This window comes from Heterodontus francisci, chromosome 6 (assembly GCF_036365525.1).
Source record: "Heterodontus francisci isolate sHetFra1 chromosome 6, sHetFra1.hap1, whole genome shotgun sequence".
In the NCBI taxonomy this organism is placed as follows: Eukaryota; Metazoa; Chordata; class Chondrichthyes; order Heterodontiformes; family Heterodontidae; genus Heterodontus; species Heterodontus francisci.
Genome location: NC_090376.1, coordinates 29,574,460 through 29,595,159, shown reverse-complemented (window position 1 = coordinate 29,595,159; position 20,700 = coordinate 29,574,460). Strand labels below are relative to the sequence as shown.

The following is a 20,700-nucleotide window of genomic DNA, read 5'->3' as shown; positions in this document are numbered from 1 at the left end:
AGGCAACAGGTTATGTTGGATTGACATCAGCCTGTGAGCAGAGGCCATTAGCAGTTTCTGTCAGCCAGGCAAAATTGTGTGACTATAGGGAAATTAAGAATTTTTTAAAAATTAGAAAAACACCATTTTTGTTCTATGATGGAAGCTGTCTTGCTTCAAATCATGATATTTTTGTTGTTGCAAGGGAAAGGGGAAAACAGTTGGGTTTAACAAAAAACACTTTAAGGCTGTGATGGGCAGATTTCCACATCACTTCAAACTGTAAAAGACTCTGTCTCCATCATATGAAGGTGAAGCCTTCCCTCCAACATAAAGTGAGAAATGGGGATGTTCGCTGATGATTGCACCGTGTTCAATACCATTCACAAGTCCTCAGGTACAGAACTGGTCTGTGGCTGCAGGCAGCAAGACCTGGAAAACATCCAGGCTTGGGCTGATAAGTGCCAAGCAACATTCATGCCGCACAAGTGCCAGGTAATGACCATCTCCCATCTACCATTCATGACTAGATGTGGCAGGACTGCAGAGCTTTGGTCTGATACATTGGTTGTGGAATCGCTTAGCATGTCTATGACATGCTGCTTCCACTGTTTAGCATGCAAGTAATCCTGTGTTGTAGCTTTACCAGGTGGCACCTCATTTTTAGGTATGTCTGGTGCTGCTCCTGGCATACGTTCCTGCACTCTTCATTGAACCAGGGTCGGTCCCCTGGCTTGATGGTAATGGTAGAGTGAGAGATAGGCCAGGCCATGAGGTTACTGATTGTGATTGAATAGAATTCTGCTGCTGCTGGTGGCCCACAGCATCTCATGAATGCCCAATTTTGAGCTGCTAGATCAGTTCTGAGTCTATCCCACTTAGCATGGCGGTAGTGCCACACAACATGACGGAGGATGTCTATAGCGTGAAGACGAGACTTCTTCTCCTTAAGCACCGTACGGTTGTCATTCCTGCAAATACTGTCATGGACAGGTGCATCTGTAAGAGGTAGATTGGTGAGGATGAGGTCAAGTAGATTTTTCTCTCGTTGGTTTTCTCACTACCTGCTGCCAGCCCAGCCTGGCAGATATAGCAGCACCACTTGACAAGAAGTGAACCAAGCTGAGAATCGGGGAGTGCCGACATACCTCATCTGAAGGCCGAGTTAGACCACACTGACTTTCAGGCCGAACCTAGAGGCCAAAGACAGGTAACACAAGTTCCTGGGAGCAAAATGGAGGTTGTGCTCCAAGGTCATGTTGGCTGACCTCTAAATGGTCAAAGAGGGTTGTGACGTCATTCCCCACCCCCTGCCCCCCAGCCTCCTAGACCGTCTCTAACTTTAAGATGCTCCTTAAAACCTACCTCTTTACCAAGCTTTTGGTCACCTGTCCTAATATCTTCTTGTGCATCTCAGTGTCGAATTTTGTTTGCTAACATTCTTGTGATGTGTTTTGGGATATTTTACTACATTAATGGTGTTACATAAAAGTAAGTTGTTATGTGGAGATTGCAGATGAATGGTTGCAGCTTTTCACTTTTTGATAAGGACAGGAGTGTATGGTGGGCAATCTCCGCAACCGCCAATGCAAGTTTCCTTCGTAAAAGAGTAAAGGGAGCCCATATCAGAATATCAGGGCATGGAGGATAGGATATCTGTTACACAGCCAAACAATTTTCTGGCCATTAATTTTAGTGAACGGAAAAACAAATATTATGGGCAGTGGTTTCCTCCACTCCTGATATTCTGATGCTCTACACCAGCACACAATCAGAAAGTTATCCCTCGATTGTTAATACTGTGGTGTGTTATTCTCAATCACAGCATAAGAGCAGGAGTTGCTGATTTTAGGAGCTGAGGTCTGCCCATTTTACTGTGAAGATGATTAAAGATGGTTGGGAGAGTGTTCAAATTATAACAAGTGCAATGGAAATATTGTTCAACTTTAAATAATCATTGATACTTGGGCAGAGTCTAATTTGATCTTTGTGCATACTGAGGTTATTATTGTTAGTCAGCCTTGTCTCTCCTCACGCTACCAATGAGCCCACTAGGGTAAAAAGATTCAGATGCAAATACTGATTATTTATCCAAATATAAAATACTGATCTTATAGTTCCATTGATCAGGCCGTGGAGTAGCAGTCTAAATATTAAATATTAATTGCTAACCTGTGTAGAAAATTTTAATTTCCATTGGTTGATATCTGTTGAGAATTATTATTGAATAATGCAAGACATGAAGTTTAGAAATTATATTTCCCATACAGGCCTCAAGAGTATCACTAACTGCTGCAAAAAATTAATAGGAATCTATCTTGAAGGAAAATAATAGATCTGTTTATAACGCTTGTCAATATTTTCTTATTCAAAAAAGAATCAGAATATTTGGCGCCATCTTTCTTCAGACCAAATATTTAATTGAACTTTTCTGTCACATCTGATGAACATATGATTGGCAATAACTTCTAAACTGCACATGTGAATTTTGTCACGAGCATCTGCTGGATGATACATGCAAGTTACATTGTTCCTAGATCCCGGTGGCATTGCGGAGCGATATCTTGTCCAGTGGATGCCGGAGTCCTGCACGTACAATGAGACCAAAGTTTCCAGAAAAGTCATCTCCCATGTAGGTTCCAACATATCAGCTTTCTTCTTTAGTTAACTGATCCTGTCTTTAATGAGCTTCTATGATATTAACTTCAAACACAAGGGTTCGGCTTTATTTGTTAGTCCTCCTCTCAATTTTCTTTCTTTCACTCCTAAAAGCATCGACTCTTGCTGTTTTATGGCTCAACAGGCACCTGGGTCCTCAGGAAGCTCAGCCATGTGGTCATTTATTACGTGTTAATTTGGACAGAAAACATCCAATTTGGGTTAGGAAGGCTTCATAGCCGAGTCCAATTCTGTCCTCACCCAATAACCACATAAATGCATTTTCCAGCAGGAATTAGGAATCGGAATCCCAGTGAATTTTTTTTACCCAGGCCAGCCCAGAACACAGATCAATTGTGTTGGCTTACTGACGCCTCCACTGAAATCAGTTCTTGGGCTGTCCTAATCAGCACCCATCAGGTAGCCATTGTGCAATCAAGGGATCTTGAGATTGCTCTGTTTGCTGAATGTATGCCATTGCTTTTGAAGCATTTATTGTTTTGAAATTTTAATATACTGTGTCGGCCCTGCAGTGCTGCTTTCCCATTCAAGTTGCGAGAGGTTCTAGTTTGCCTGACACTAGTTGGCTTGAGTTGTGATGTTTTGTCAGCCGCCCATGGTATAAAGGCAAAGGTGGGGGAGGGGGTCTAAATTTTGTCACTCTGAACCATTTTAAGCATGGTAATATAGCACAATGGTAGACGTGTGACAGTTCCTTTGAAGTGGATTTCTTTTTCCTCAATCAATAAATACTGCACTGGTGCGCAAATGACATGTGAACAAAAAGAGAGGAAGAAATTGAGTCAAAAAATGCCTGAGGAAAATAATTAAAAATGGAATATAGTAAATGGGTCTGATAATGCTATGTGGTATTTGCTTACATATGCTTAAACATAAAAGAATAAAACCAGATTTCTATTTCTTTACTGTCTGCATCTAATCATTAGAAAATTCATTAAAATATTAATGTTTCATGATTTAATTACAATCCACCTAAGAGCAGTGACTATAAGACCAACCCAGTAAGTAGAATATTATTTTATCTTCTGCACAGGAAAATTACATAATTCTCCCAGGACTATTATTCTCTTGCAAATATAAAGTTACAGTCCAAGCAATGATGGCCAAGGGTCAAGGGAAAGCAGAGGCTGTGATCTTCACAACTCCATCATGCTCATCTCTTCGAGGCAAAGGTCACAAGCACAACAGCTGTCCCAGTGAGGGGGGTAAGTACAGCCACATGAGTGAATTATATGCTTCCACTGAATTTTCTATTTTATTTATGTGTGTGTTTCAAAAACAAGGAAGTGTGACAAGTAAGTATAGGCCAACTCAATAGTTGAAGCAGTGTGAAGCTTGACCACCAACCAAAAGGTTGTGGATTTGGGTTCCTGGGCTTCTCACTATGTCTCAACTGGGGCAAGTGAATACAGATTAGGCTGATAAGTTTCTTGGAGAATGGCACCATTCCTAGTTAGGGTAAGTGAATCCCAGGCTCCTGAACTCCCAAGCTTCCTGTCATTCTAGGTTTAGTGAGAGGTTCCGATCCCTTCTTGTAGTTTATATACACTGGTTTGGCAAGGAGCCTTGGTGCTGATTTTTGACTTGAAAATAGCAAATTAGCAGCCTGTTTCCACACTGCCTGATTTTCTTTTCCATTGTCTTCAATATACATTGTTTCTTAGACTTATAACTTATAACAAAAACCTGATTGCCATAATCATCTAATCTTCCCGAGCTGCGGGGTAAGTGCCAGAGCATTGGAAAGTGACAAATATGACACCTTTATTCAAGAAAGGGTGTAAGGGCAGTCCTAGGAACTACAGGCCAGTTAGTTTAACATCCATCAGTGGTGGGTAAGGTTTTAGAAACAATAATCAGGGAAAAAAATTAACAGGCACTTGGAGAGGTTTGAGTTAATTAAGGATACCCAGCATGGATTTGTAAAAGGCAGATCATGCTTGACTAACCTAATTGAATTTTTTGATGAAGTAACAGAGAAGGTTGATGAAAGGAATGCAGTGGATGTTGTTTATATGGATTTTAAGAAAGCGTTGGACAAAAGGCTGGTTAACAAAACTGAGGCTCATGGAATAGGAGGGTCAGTGTACAATTGGATAAAAGGTCATGGTAAATGGTTGTTTTTCAGACTGGAGAAAAGTAGGCACTGGTGTTCCCCAAGGGTCAGTGCTCGGACCATTGCTTTTTTTGCTATATTTTAATGACTTGGATCTTGGAATACAGAGTAGAATTTCAAAATTTGCCTATGATACCAAACTCGGAGGATTTGCAAACAGTGAGGATGATACGAACTGTCTGCAACAGGATGTAGATGGGCTAGCAGAATGGGCAGACAAGTGGCAGATGGAATTTAATACAGAGAAGTATAAGGTGATGCATTTTGGCAGAAGGGTTGAAAGAGGCAATATAGACTTAATGGCACAGTTCTAAAGAGTTTGTAGGAACAGAGGGACCCAGGGATGAATGTGTATCAACCTTTGAAGGTGCAAGGGCATATTGAGAGAGTGGTTAGCAAAGCATATGGAACTTTGGGCTTCATAAATAGAGGCATTGAGTACAAAAGCAGGGAGGTTATGCTGAACCTTTATAAAGCTCTGGTTAGGCCCTGAGTAGAGTATTAGTTCTAGTTGCCACACTTTAGGAAAGATGTGAGGGTCCTTGAGAGGATGCAGAGGAGATTTACCAGAATGGTCCCAGAGATGGGAGATTTTAGTGACAATGTTAAGCTGGAAAAACTGGGGGTGTTCTCCCTGGAGCAAAGGAAGTTGAGGAGAGATTTGATAGACTGGTACAAGACTATGACGGTTTAGATAAGTTAGACAAGGGAAAACTGTTCCCATTAACTGATGGTATGAGGACTAGCGGAGAGAGGTTGAAGGTTTTGGACAAGAGTTACAAGGGAAATGTGAGGAAGAACTTTTTTACGCAATAAGTGGTAATAACCTGGAACTTGCTGCCCATGAGGGTGGTGGAAGTGAAGACAATCAATAACCTCAAAAGAAAATTGGATGGGCATTTGAAGGATATAAACTTGCAGGGCTACAGGGATCGAGCATGGGAGTGGAATTGACTGGATTGCTCTGTGGAGAGCCAGGCTGGACTTGATGGGCCGAATAGCCTCCTTCTATACTATAAATGACTCAATGACACTAAGCAAAGTCTAGTTAATGTATGCAATAGTGTCAAAATAATTAAAAGTGCATGAGAGATCTGAGTCAAGGGAAAAAGACACAGGTCATAAATACCATTACATTTGCTAAGATTTTCATGGTGGCACTGTTGTCTCTTGAGTCAGAAGGCCATGGGTTTAAGCCTCACACCAGAGATTTGTGCTGACACTTCAGTGCAGTGTTGCACTGTTGGAGACACTAACTTTCGGATAATGCATTTAACCTGAGTCCCGTCTGTCCTCTCGTCATCAAAGAGTGAACTCTGCATTGATTCCCTAGGGTAACATTGCTAAAACTGTCTGCCTTATCTTGTCAGCTGATTAGTAGACCCAGATTATCATGAATCCATAATTCTATTGCTGGGATCCAGTAGTAGAATTTACAATGTAAACACAGGAAACCAAGGTACAGATTTCACTCACATATCACAAGAACTACAAAAGCACCAAATATAAAAGCAGAAATAATAATAGCAAAATACCGCAGATGCTGGAAATCTGAAATAAAAACAGGAAGTGCTGGAAATACTCAGCAGGTCAGGCGGCATCTGTGAAGAGAGAAGCAAAGTTACCGTTTCAGGTCTGTGACCTTTCATCAATATAAAAGCATATTTAGTTGTAAATGGAAATGTGATGACAGCATCAAGGACATGAAAAAACACTGGCGGGCAAGATAAAGGAAAATTCTAAGGCATTTTATAAGTATATTAAGGGTAAGAGCATAACCAGGGAAAGAGTAGGGCCCATTAGGGATTAAAGTGGCAATCTGTGTGTGGAGCCGGAGTACATAGGTGAGGTTTTAAATGATTACTTTTCATCTGTGTTCACTATGGAGAAGGACGATGTAGGTGTAGAGATCAGGGAGGGGGCTTGTGATATACTTGAACATATTAGAATTGAAAGGGAGGAAGTATTAGCTGTTTTAGTGGGCTTAAAAGTGGATAAATCTCCAGGCCCAGATGAGATGTATCCCGGGCTGTTATGTGAGGCAAGGGAGGAGATTGCAGGGGCTCTGACACAAATTTTCAAATCCTCTCTAGCCACAGGAGTGGTACCAGAGGACTGGACAACAGCGAATGTGATACCATTATTTAAGAAGGGTAGCAGGGATCAACCAGGTAATTACAGGCCGGTGAGTCTAACATCAGTGGTAAGGAAAATATTGGAAAAGATTCTGAGGGACAGGATTTATCTCCACTTGGAGAGACAGGGATTAATCAGGGATAGTCAGCATGGCTTTGTCAGGGGGAGATTGTGTGTGACTAAATTGATTGAATTTTTTGAGGCAGTGACGAAATGTATAGATGAGGGTAAAGCAATTGATGTAGTCTATATGGACTTCAGTAAGGCTTTTGAAAAGGACCTGCATGGGAGATTGATTAAGAAGGCAAGAGCCCATGGGATCCAGGGCAATTTGGCAAATTGGATCCAAAATTGGCTTAGTGGCAGGAGGCAGAGGGTAATGGTCGAGGGTTGTTTTTGTGATTGGAAGCCTGTGACCAGTGGTGTACCACAGGGATCGGTGCTGGGACCCTTGCTGTTTGTAGTGTACATTAATGATTTAGACGTGAATATAGGAGGTATGATCAGTAAGTTCGCAGACGACACGAAAATTGGTGGTGTCGTAAATAGTGAGGAGGAAAACCTTAGATTACAGAACGATAGAGATGGGCTGGTAAGATGGGCAGAGCAGTGGCAAATGGAATTTAATCCTGAGAGGTGTGAGGTGATGCATTTTGGGAGGACTAACAAGGCAAGGGAGAATACAATGGATGGTAGGACCCTAGGAAGTACAGAGGGTCAGAAGGACCTTGGTGTACTTGTCCATAGATCACTGAAGGCAGCAGCACAGGTAGATAAGGTGGTTAGGAAAGCATATGGGATACTTGCCTTTATTAGCCGAGTCATCGAATATAAGAGCAGGGAGGTTATGATGGAGCTGTATAAAATGCTAGTTAGGCCATAGCTGGAGTACTATGTACAGTTCGAGGCACCACACTATAGGAAGGATATGATTGCACTGGAGAGGGTGCAGAGGAGATTCATCAGGATGTTGCCTGGGCTGGAGAATTTCAGCTATGAAGAGAGACTGAAAAGGCTGGGTTTGTTTTCCTTAGAGCAGAGAAAGCTGAGGAGAGATATGATTGAGGTATACAAAATTATGAGGGGCGTCGATAGGTTAGATAGGAAGAAACTTTTTCCCATAGGTTTAAAGAAAGATAAATATTTAGTAAACAATACCCAAAAATATTTGCAACCTCACCCATGCACACACACATACATGCACACACGCAAGAAAAGATACAGGTTAAAAGATAGCATGCATTTAGGTCTGATGGCTTTAAAAAGAGTTTGTTGTGAAACCTTGCTTGTTTCCCAGGAGGAATATTTAAAAATGGTGCAGGTCTGTTTTTCCTTTTTCCTGGTTCAGTGAAGTCAGACTTTGGAAAGTTTCTTTTCTGCAGACTTCTTTGGTTAAATCACAGTCATAGTTCAATGACAAAAAACCCTGTTACAATTTCTCAGGTAGGGAGATTCAAGGTCACCTGTCTTCTGTGCCTCTAGGTAGTTAAAGATGGCATTCTAGCAGGGTCCTTCTTGCTGGGATGGTCTCGCTTCCTTCTGGTTTCTGGCTTTCTGCACAGAAAATGTCTCTTATTAAAAGCTCCTTATCTGAGACTTGGGCTAGGATTTTATCCAGGCAACAGGGGTCTAGCCCTCTGGCAAAAACGCCATGAGAGCCCCACGTCGTCCCTTCTGTGGGAGGCCTGCTGAATCAAGTGGCAATTAGGCACTTAACTGGACAGCAGCAGGCCTTCCAACTGGATCAAGGACTATGGTGATGGAAGTCCTGGCCTCTGAGCTGCTGGCCAATCAGAGGCCAGCAGCTCTTTAACTGATCAGCGCCACTGCAGAGGTGGTGGCCTCAGGTAGGTCAGGATGGGAGGGGTCTTGCAAGGTAAGGGGCCTCGGGGGAGGTGGGTGAAGGGGGGATTGGCAGCAAAGGCAGGGGGGTGGCTCTCAGTGAGCTCGCCCCTTCCTAAGTGCCTTTTAAAGAGGGATCCCCCCCAGAGCCGGCAAGCAATCTGCACAGTTTTTCTTGCTGTGCTTTCTGTGCAGTGACAGGTCCACCCGCTGCTCGGCTAATTGCGACAGTGGCAGGATGAGGCCCTTAATTGGGCATTAATTGCCCAGTTAAGGGCCTCAATTAGCGGCAGAGTGGGAAAGCCATTCACAGGCCTTCCTGCCCCAAACTTAATTTCAGCAGAGGTGGGAATGTGGCGGGGTTCACCCCTCCCCCCCCCCCCCACCCCACCCTTCCCACCAACATCTTGCCTGATTATATGCTCTCCCCACCTCCAAACTCACTGTGGGGGGAGCATAAAATCCCGCCCCTTGGTTTCTGTTGAGTGACCCTAGTTCCTCTCCCATTGTGTTTTCATGAATGGTGTTTGATGGTGTGGCCATTGTTAGACAATGGGTTTGGATGTTGCTCATCTCAATGCCATCTTGATAAAGTGGTATTTTTTCACACCCATTATCCTGAGTTTGAGTCTGGAGTCTCTATGTCTGCAAGGTCATTGGTAGCCCAACTTGTTGGAGAGAGGATGCCATTAACATTGAATTGGCCATTTACTTATCTGATGCTTTCTTCAACACGATTGGTTCAGGGTTCCAGCAGTTACCATGTGTATTCGCGATACAGGAGAGGTCACCTGACCTCTTACTCCATCTTTTTTAGTAGCAAAAGGTGTCTGTTTTGTGTTCAATTCATCAGTTCATTTTAAAGTGAATAATTTCTCCTTGTGTGAGAGTGACAATAAACCATCCTAGTAACAAAAAGCCATATAAGCAGATAGAAATTGTTTGCCGCTGAAAGTGACATATCCAACACAGCTTGCTGTCTCCTGCACTGTAGAATGAGATTATTCCAGCATCAAAATCCATAAACACTCCCACTTTAGAGGCTATTCGAACAGTTAGATCTGTAATATTACCATAGTGTTAGGCTAAAACTGAGTGCACCCCTGATAAGTAACTCCACAAATTATTGTTACCACCCAAGCACACACTCCATGATTTACTGATCTCTCCCAGCAAACATTCTTTATCGCTACTGTTTTACTTTATGCTGCCAGAACAGACCACAATCGCCCATTTTCAGCAATCTCAGCCTCCCAATAAGAGTGACGGCTGTTGATTCCCTCAGAACAGAGCACCTGCCCCCAGCAGTCAAATCTCTTCTGATTAGCAGGATAGGGCTGTCTGTACTGGGATCTAGATGCTATCCTCTTATCGTCTGACAGAATGACACTACATGAGTGGCATCCAGATCAAGAGTTGGTGTCTGTCTATTCACAGTTGTCATTATGTTTTTTTTATGAAAGTTGGGTGTAGGAAAATTTATAAATTATTCCGTAATTGTAATGCTGCAATTGTTTATATGATTAGCATGTGCTGTGTCTTTAACAAGCTCTTTTTAAAAGTGATGAGTGTTTTGTAGGAAGCAGTCGGTGGGGGGTTGAGCACAAATGAAAAAAAGCCAGCAGTAGCTTCTGGGCGGTGCAGAGCTGCTCTCTGACTGCTGATAGGCAGCTTGATTACAGAGAGTCAGCAACCTGGTCCTGACCCGGCTCCCAGAACAGCAATCGAATGGAAAATGCTGAAAAATACTTCTCAATTTAAAATGGTGCCTCCAGAAGTTAAATAAATATTTTCTAAGAAGTCTCCTACCTGAAAGCAATTATTCGTATTTGTGCAAGTAGAAAACGTGTTCCCCAAGAACATAGCAGCCTGTGAAAAATCTCGAGACTTCCAAGATCTCTTGCAAGAGACGTTTAATTTTACTGAGAAAGCACAGCTCTTGTGATTTTATTGCGAGAGTTGGCATGTCTGAAACAGGTTATGTGAGTGGGCAAGATCATGGCAGATGGAATATAATGTGGGGAAATGTGAAGTTATCCACTTTGAAAGGAAAAGTAGGACGGCAGAATATTTTTAAAATGGTGAGCAACTGAGAAATGTTGGTATGCATTCACGAATCACAGAAAGTGAATATACGGGTACAGCAAGCAGTTAGGAAAGAAAATGATATGTTAACCTTTATTACAAAGGGATTGGAGTATAAGAGTAAAGAAGTATTACTACAATGGTGTGAGACCACGCCTGGAGTACTGTGTACAGTTTTAGTCTCCTTATCTAAGGAAGTATATACACAACTTAGATGGAGTGCAGCCAAGTGTCACTAGATTGATTCCTGGAATGAAGGGATTGTCCTATGAAGAGAGATTGAGTAGACTAGGCCTATATTGCTTAGAATTTATGAGAATGAGAAGTAATCTCATTGAAATGCATAAAATTCTTAAGGGACTTGGCAGGGTAGCTGCTAGAAGGATGCTCACTTGGCTGGGGAGTCTAGAATGGTGGGGGGGCGGGGGGGGGGATGGAATCACCGTCTCAGAATAAGGGCTGACCATTTAGGACTGAGATGAGAAGAAATTTCTTCACCAAAAGGGTTATGAATCTTTGAAATGTTCTACCCTAGAGAGCTGTGGATAATGCAGGTCGGTGGAGTTGAGATAGAAGATCAGCCATGATCCTCTTGAATGATGGAGCAGGCTTGTAGGGCTGAATGGCCTACTCCTGCTCCTGTTTCTCATGTTATTATGTTCCTGGTCTATCCCCATATCCCTTGATTCCCTTAGTATCCAAAAATCTATTGATCTTGGTCTTGAATATGCTTAACAACTGCACATTCACAACCCTCTGGGGTAGAGAATTCCAAAGGTTCTGTGCACTGTTGTGTACATCTTGGAGAACAGTTCAAGATTTACATTGGCAGACAACTGGGAGCTGCTTACTTCTCAGTCAGGGGATAGCAAATCGCATGAAGCAGTTACGAGAGTGGGAGAACTTCTTTTTAAAATATACCTTAAAATGAAAAGGAACAAATAAAAATTGCAAAGTAACTTTACCAGTGAAGTTTTCTTACATAAAGAGTAAGATTGATGAATAACATTTCCTTGCAAGGTTATTTTTTTTCTGCTGGGAGAATTGTCCTATGACATTTTTCATAACTTATATTGGATATGATAGCAAGTTTACTTGGGATATAGAGATGCCCCACTATGATGACACATGTATGACTCAGGCCTAATTAAGGCCTCGTAACATAATGACTCATATCTAAGAATGTCATCTGGAACTGGCGGAATCTGCTCTTTGGGTAGCAATTTTCAGGCAAAATGTAAACAGGAATTTAAAATGTCAAAAACTTTGTAAAAAAACTGTCAACTGGCACAATCAAAATACAGAAAATTTTCCATGCAGACCTGATTGCAGCAGAACCTACCTGTCACTCATTTGTGGCAGATTAAGCACTTAGTTCATTGGACCTTTCTCTGTGTTTCAGATTCCTACCACATAATCAAAATATACTTTTCTGATAATCTAAGAAAAGCATCATAGTTATCACAATGGAAGTAGCTGGATAGCAGACTTGTAGATAGCGTTGTGAGCTTTAGCTGTTCTGAAGTACACAGTGGACAGGGCTGAGGGTAGGTTCAGAGGCATTGGCTTAGAGAGAAATCATTTTTAAAATGATGTGAAAGCCACATATGTGGCTTCAACATTCAACTGGTATAGAATCATACAGCACAGATGTGGCCATTGGGCTCATCCTGTCTTTGCCGGCTGTTTGAAAGAGCTGTCCAAATCGTCCCACTCCCCTGCTCTTTCCCAATAGCCCTACAGATGTCTACAAGTCAAGTATATATCCAATTCCCTTTTGAAAGTTGCAATTGAACCTGCTTTCACCACCTTGTTTAAGTGATGCTTTCCAGACCATATCAACTTACTGCATCAATATTTATTTTCTTCTGCTTCTCTTCTTGACTTTTTGCCAATAAATCTGTGTCCTCTGCCTATTAAGGGGAGCGGATAGGGTTGATAGAGAGAAACTATTCCACTGACCTCTAATTGCAGAGGCTCAGCACAAACTCTCAGACACTTCTTCCTGCTTCCCCCTGGACCATGACCCCACCACCAAACATCAAGCTACTGTCCACAGAACTGTCACTGTCTCATCTCCTGTGGAGATCTTCCCTGTACAGCTTCTAACCTCATAGCCCCGCAACACCGGACAGCCCACTTCTACCTCCTTCCCAAAATCCACAAACAGGACTGTCCTGGCAGACCCATGATTTCAGCCTGTTCCTGCCCCACTGAACTTATTTCTTCCTATCTTGACTCTATCTTTTCTCCCCTGGTCCAGTCTCTTCCCACCTACCTCCGTGACTCTTCTGACGCCCTACATCATTTTGACAATTTCCAGTTTCCTGGCCCTAGCTGCCTCCTCTTCACTATAGACATCCAATCTCTCTACACCTCCATTCCCCACCAGGATGGTTTGCAGGCTCTCTGCTTCTTCCTTGAACAGAGGCCCAACCAGTCCCCATCCACCACCACCCTCCTCCACCTGGCTGAACTTGTGCTCACATTGAACAACTTTTCCTTCAACTCCACTCACTTCCTTCAAGTAAAAGGTGTTGCAATGGGCACCCACATGGGTCCTAGTTATGCCTGTCTTTTTGCGGGATATGTCAAACATTCCTTGTTCCAGTCCTACTCAGGCCCCCTCCCCCAACTCTTTTTCCGGTCCATTACCAGAAGCAACCATTGCCACTGCGGTGGCACTGCTCAGTGAAAAAGCTGCTGGCCTTTGATTAGCTTGCAGCTCTCAGCAGGTGTGATTTCTGTTGCCAGGGTCCTTAATCCCGGGAAAGGTCAATTTAAGTGGCTAATTGGCATGTAATATGGTGGGCCTTTCCCAGAGGAGACGGCGCGGGGCTCTCTCCGTGCTTCAGCCGATGGCTGGGACCCCCGTTGCCCACATAAAATCCCCCACAAAGGGTGGTAGAGGTTTGCCATTTGCAGGAGAGAGATCAATTGTTAATTTTAAGTTTGAGATTGACAGATTTTTGTTAACCAAAGGTAATAAGAGATATGGGTCAAAGGTGTAGATCAGCCATAATTTTATTGGTGGAACAGGCACAAGGAGTTAAATGGCCTACTCCTGTTCCTATGTTACTACTGATCCTCCTGCTGGTGGAAACAGTTTCTCCATCAAAACACCACATAATTTTGAACAGATCAATTAAATGACCCTTAACCTTCTCTGTTCCAAGGAGAACAATCCCAGCTTCTCTTGCCTCCATATAACTGAAGTCCCTCATCCCTAGTACAATTTTGTTAAATCTGTTCTGCATCTTCTCAAAGGCCTTGGCATCCTTTTAAAAGTGTGATCCCAGAATTAGACACAATATCAAGCTGACCCTTACCAGTGATTTATAATAAGAATTGTTACAGCACAGAAGGAGGCCCTTCAGCCCATCGTGTCTGCACCGGCTCTCCGAATGAGCATTTGATTTAGTGCCATTCCCCCGCCTTCTCCCCATACCCCTGTACATTCTTCATTTTCGGGTAACTATCTCATTCCCTTCTGAATGCCTTGATTGAACCTGCCTCCACCGCAGTCTCTGGCAATGCATTCCAGATCTTCACCACTCGCTGCGTGGAGAAGTTTTTCCTCATGTCACCGTTGCTTGTTTTGCCAATTACCTTAAATCTGTGTTCTCTCGTTCTTGATCCTTTCACGAGTGGGAACAGTTTCTCTCTATCTACTCTGTCCAGACCCCTCATGGCTTTGACTACCTCTATCAAATCACCTCTCAGCCTTCTCTTCTACAAGGAAAACAGTTCTAACTTCTCAAATCTGTCTTCACAGATGAAGTTCCTCATCCCTGGAACCATTCTCGTGAATCTCAACCTGTCCTGCCACCTTCTATGATTTATGCACATATACACCTAGGTCCCTCTGTTCCTGCACCCCCTTTAAAATTGTACCCTTTATTTAATATTGTCTCTCCATGTTCTTCCTACCAAAATGAATCACTTCACATTTCTCTGCATTGAACTTCATCTGCCACCTGTCTGCCCCTTCCACCAACTAGTCTATGTCATTTTGAAGTTCTATACGATCCTCCTCACAGTTCACAATGCTTCCAAGTTACATATCATCCACAAATTTTGAAATTGTGCCCTGTACACCAAGTTCTAAGTCATTAATATATATTGGCAAGAGCAAGGGTCCCAACACTGATTCCTGTGGAACTCCACTACAAACCTTCCTCCAACCTGAAAAACATCCATGAACCACGACTTTCTGTTTCCTGTCACTCAACCAATTTTGTATCCGTGTTGCTACTGCCCCTTTTATTCCATGAGCACTCTGCGCTTTTGTATTTGAGACCTCTATTTATAAAGCCAAGAATACTGTTCTTTTCAATAGTATGAGGATAAATTTATTTTAATAGATCCTCTGTCATTGTTGAAAGGATTTCTTGGCTCCTGCTTGTTGCCATTTCTATGATTAGATTTTACAGTTTTAGATACAACACTATTAGCTTGTGAAACTGACTGTTCCCCTGACCTTATTGATGACACAAAGCTTAATTTCAAAGCCCTGGTCAATTTGTAGTCACAAAAACAGTTCAGATTGGTCCAATTTTCATATTTTTCTGGTGAAAATGATCCAGAAAAAACATACAATAACAATTGGAAAACTTATTCCAAAAATGGACTGTCTGGATAGCTGCCAACCTTACTTGTGGATAAGATTAAGTAGCATAGACACACACAAAATGCGTTCTGTTCCTTATTTGTTAGATTTCTTTGTTGTAATTCAGAAGTAAATTCTGCTAAACTGTAAAGCTTACGTAATCAAGACGTTTTATTTAGACACCTGCATTCCTTTTTTGTGTTGTGTCCCAGATTTGAAACGGAAAACATTTTTTGAGCACAAAATACTCTCCCTCTGAAGGAATAAGATTATTCTTTATGTTAAAAATTTAGAATTGCACGCTGCGTTTCTGCGCCTGGGTGGAAATAGAGTAAGTTCAATGGGATTTAGCAGAACTTGTAAAAAAATTGTTAATCATCAGATTTTTTGTTGCTGGCGTTACAGGCATCATTAAAGCCTTAAGTATGAAAAGTTGACAGTAGTGTGAACCTTGTTCCTCTTTTGCAGTGACAACCATTCCCAAAGTGCTTGTCAAACCTGAGAACCTGTCGGCATCCTTCATAATTCACGCAGGGAACATTACAGGACACTTCCACTGGCGGGTATCTAAAAGACAGCTTCATCAGCCTGTAACAGGATTTCAGGTTACATGGGCAGAGGTAACCACAGAAAGCCGACAAAACAGCTTACCAAATAGCATTATATCCCAGTCGCAAATATTGCCACCAGTAAGTCAGTTACTATTATTCGTTTGTAGTCACTCAAATACATTTTTGTTATTTTTCCCTTATTAGATGTTCCTGATGCCTAGCATCTTATCTGGCCAGAACATCAGGAACCCGTCAGCAACCAACCTCTGCATGACTGAAGTTAATGTAGAATGGGCCTTCTGTCATACCATATAATGATAAGCAGGTAGACTGAAAATTGGGCTAATTCATGGTAGGGTTGCTTGAATGCCAGTGAACTTCAGGGTTGGACTCATGAGCCTGTGGTATGGAAGTGCAATGTTCTAAGAGTAGGAATATCAGTGAGGATTTTCCCATTTGTCTTTGATTATAGCAGCTCTTTGCCATTTCTTGTAAAATAATAAGGATCACATGGAAACAAATATGATGGGAAAACCCCAGTATACAATGTAAGGTGGAATGTTCTATCTGTACCTATATACTTAAGGACTGTAAAATACACAATAAAATGAGTAATAAAAAAAACCTAATGGTATAAATAGACCGCCGTGAATGAAATTACAATAAATAGAGGTATAGCTACAGAATTATTACATTTAAATTTTGCTAAATTGGATTGATGTTTGAGGCTACTTTTTTGGTTCTCCTATCGAGCTCCACTAATGGCACCACTTAGTGGGCTGGACATAGCTCTCTCCCAGGCATCAGGTTCAGTGGTGAGGAGGGCCCTGAAGATGGCTCTGGATGAGGCCCGCCACAGACTTTGACGCTGTGAGGGCCCAGCCCGATCCTCCTGGCGGCATGGAGGTTCCGTGGTGGCCCCCCTCGCCACTGGCCGACGGGACCACAATGAACATAATCAAATGAATCAAATTATTAAATTTAAATAGTCTTACCTGTGATCTTGAGGGCCCGCCATGATCTTCGGCCTAGCGGCCGGCACACCCGCGCCTTCAGATTCTCATCCGAGGAAAGGGGCATTAGAAATTTATTTATTTAATTTTGAGGGGTAGGACTTTTAAAATTTAAATTGGGCGGCAGGGCTGTATGTCCTTTAAAAAGGGCGCCAGCGCCTGCGCACAGGCAGCTGATGCCATTGCCGGGGACGGACAGCTTGCCCCCTCCATGAGATTGGCTGCCCCGGCTATTTAAATGATCCACCGTGCTTGAGATTGCGGCAGTTCTTTGGCGTGTGGCCTGCCCCTTTGAGCTCACCGCCAAGATCGGCAGCAGGCTCTTAAAGTCCAGCCCAGTACATCTGTTTTTGGTGTTCCAATGGTCCCAAACAAGTTATTTTTTGTTAATCCACAGTAAGTAATTTTGTATTGATCTGACACATGTTATAAAGTGGACTAGATGTGACCTTTAGAAAAAGATCATGACAAACATTAAAGTGCTGAAATATTGTACTTTTCTTATTCAGGATCACCACTCACTCATTGTGCCCAATCTGAGGCCATTGACGTGTTATAGGTTGGAGGTACAACTCCTGACTACAGCTGGAGAGGGACCAGCAACTGTCAAAACATTCCAGACACCTAGCTTATCTTCATCCCTCTTATACAGTAAGATTCAGTACCTCCACTATTCTACCTGTGGTAGAGAATTATAAGTCATAGATTTTCATGTTGCCAATACTTGGAATGCAAGAGGAAATGATTACAGTTGCTTACATTATCAGATGTAATTAATCTATCTTAATAGTAATATTTGAGTAAATTAATTCGTGCTCATTGCTGTCTGGCAACTTTGTTTCTCTAGTCTTTGTCTATTGATCTTTGTACTTGTCACTGGTAAAACGATATTGTGGCTTTAGTACTGTATCTGTATGGTGTTTATTTATGACTGCCAATCTCTTCCCTGTTTTACTTTAGACCCCAGGCTGAAACATTATCAGCAGCAAAAACCAGTATCAGTAAAACACTGAAACAATTCTCATTACATTATGGAAGATCCTTGAGGACTGTTGGTGTGTGACAAGAATAAAAAAGACTCATCTCCCCTCCTCAATGGAAAAGAAAGCAGAAGAATGTCTCCCTCCAATGCCTCCTTTAAAATTAGATGATCAAATCAGTGCCATAAAAATTGCATTCTTCAATGTTATCATCACTGTATTGTATCTTCAAAGGGTGACTTTGAAATTGTGCTATTTATTAACCTGTTTTGTTGAATGTGCTGATCCTGATATATGCAACATTTACATATTTCCTGTGGATACCTGTGATTGACAGATGGCTAGGAAAATGTGACTAGAATCTGCATATTTTAACTGGGAATGAGAATTATGTCAGTTAATTAATCTATTGCATGTAATAAAGTTATTAAATTATAATGTAAATGAATCTTATCAGATGTTGGCAAAGTATGGTTGCATGGTAGACCTGTCAGTGTTCCGTATAGGCATGAATCCTATGTCTATGTTACCTCTGTTGAATATATATTAACATGATACAGTTTACAGAATAATTAACAAAGTCTATATGTACAAATTATTTACTTTTTAATATTGGAATGATAATGTAGTGTGGAAATACCAGTACTGTTTTGTCTATTACTGAACTGCCTGTAGAAATCATGTTCCTCAATGCAGTCAATTTTAGATCAATATTTATTATTGTATCACACCGTTTTTTTTGGGTCCGTTTAGTGTATCTTTGTCGTCTTTGAGATAATGAACCTCTTGTAAAGACATTTTGTAAAAATGGAATTGTAAATAGAGTTTGTTGTAAGTTACATTACCCAATATTTTCATGTTAGGCTTTGTACATATTGTCAAAGTATTAAAGAACTCCCCTAAACATGTACATGGACAAAATATCTGTGAGTCAAACTCTATTTTTAAAAATCTTAACGTGCTTACATATCAGATTAATTCAGTTTACATTCTGTTCAGAGTACTTTGTACAGTGATGTTTTACAGATGTATATTGAGTTTGTTGGCAACATTATTGTGTCTGTGAGTGAGAAGGATGGATCAGGTTGTTGGCTGTGACTCTACAGGGAGGTGGGATGGGCACCCTGCACTGGGCCACCTTCACTGTGACATCTAGAGGCAGGGTCCTGCTCTCCTTTAGTCGAGGTTGTTTGTATCTAGGTTTTATTGCTTTTAGCTACAATATAGAAGTGGTCAATTTCTTTCATCTGTGCAGACAGCACACGGCCCCTTGAGCCTGCTGTGCCATTCGATGAGATCATGGCCGATCTACCTCAATGCCTGACAGCAGAGAAAGCTAAGAAGAGATTTGATAGGGGTCTTTAAAATCATGAAGGATTTATATAGAGTAAATAAAGAGAAACTGTTTACAATGGCTGAAGGGCTGATAACCAGAGGGCACAGATATTAGGTAATTGGCAAACGAACCAGAGCTGACCTGAAGAAAAGCTTTTTAAAGCAATGAGTGGTTAGAATTTGGAATGCACTACTGATGGGGTGCTGGATATAGATTCAATAGTAGCTTTCAAAAGGGAATTGAATAAATACATGAGGGAGAAAGAATTGCAGGGATATGGGGCAAGAGTGGGGCATGGGGGTTTAAATGGATTGCTCTTCAACAGAGCCGGTGCAAACTCAGTGGGCTGAATGGCCTTCTGTGCTGTACTGTTCCATGATTCTGTGATTCTAATAAAGAATTTGTACATGCTGCCAAGTACAGGTTGGACAGTTAATGGACAAGAAGGCCCTTAATCTAAGTACACAGGTTGCAATTATTAATTAAAATGACACAATTGCTAGAAGCACTCAGCAGGTTAGGTAGCATCCATGGAAAGAGGAACAGGGTTAACAGGCTACGAATTTGGAGGCAGGGGAGCCAAGAAAGTAGGAGGGAACATCATCGAGACAGCTTCCCAACGTCTTCCTGCCTCCGGGGTGAGTTTCCCAGGGGTGGGCTGGGAACAAAGTTGGCAACCCACACGGAGGTGGGCAACCAATTAAGGCCCTACTTAGGGGCTATTTTTCGAAGGTAACGGCAATTCCTCACCGTTGGAGTGGCCTCCGGCCAAATGTGGAGACACAAGCTGCTTGGAGATTGGTGAGTCAGCACAGGCTGCATTAAATGGCTGCATCAGGGGAGCACAAGGCTCACAGGAGCTCAGGAACGGCTGCAGGCATTCTTCCGGAGGGGTTACCTGTCCCCCCTGAAGCCCCCCACAGTACTGTGTCTTCGATTTCAGCTGAAGGAGGAGGCCTTTGTGGGCACTTCCATTTTGATGCTCCCCCTAGGTCTCGTCTCTAGCAGCTCCCACGTCTTCCGGTTGTGCTGCTAGCTGGACCCTCCTATTGGGCCTCCCACTTCCCTGGTTCACCCAGAGTCTTTAATTGGATGGGGTTCCCAGAGGCGGCTTCGTCATTGGCTGCTCAGGGAACATCACGACCGATGTCCCACCATGGCCACTTGCAGGTTTCTGACCCAGAATTGAGGCCGACATCAGGATCACGATCCAACCGGGAAAGTTCAGCCCAATGTTTCAGGTTGATGACCTTTCGTCAGCTATTCTCATCATGCACAATTGAGCTTAGGTCTGTATGACCTAAGCTTGCATATTCAGTGTAGATAGGCTGTTTAACAAGAGTATTCTATGGAGAGTATGATGCTGTTCTCATC

General features: G+C 42.3%; 1 protein-coding gene across 2 annotated transcripts in view; it reads left to right on the top strand.

The window, feature by feature from the left end:
• LOC137370931 (anosmin-1) overlaps positions 1-18,902 on the top strand; it is a 182,229-nt gene extending 163,327 nt beyond the window's left edge. For both annotated transcript variants that reach the window (XM_068032804.1, XM_068032803.1), the window contains exons 10-14: positions 2,517-2,611; positions 3,692-3,863; positions 15,915-16,135; positions 17,520-17,661; positions 17,971-18,902. In XM_068032804.1, coding sequence (XP_067888905.1) covers positions 2,517-2,611; positions 3,692-3,863; positions 15,915-16,135; positions 17,520-17,661; positions 17,971-18,023 — 683 coding nt within the window. In that variant the 3' untranslated portion in view covers positions 18,024-18,902. The remainder of the gene's footprint in view (positions 1-2,516; positions 2,612-3,691; positions 3,864-15,914; positions 16,136-17,519; positions 17,662-17,970) is intronic.
• Positions 18,903-20,700: the final 1,798 nt, after the last annotated feature.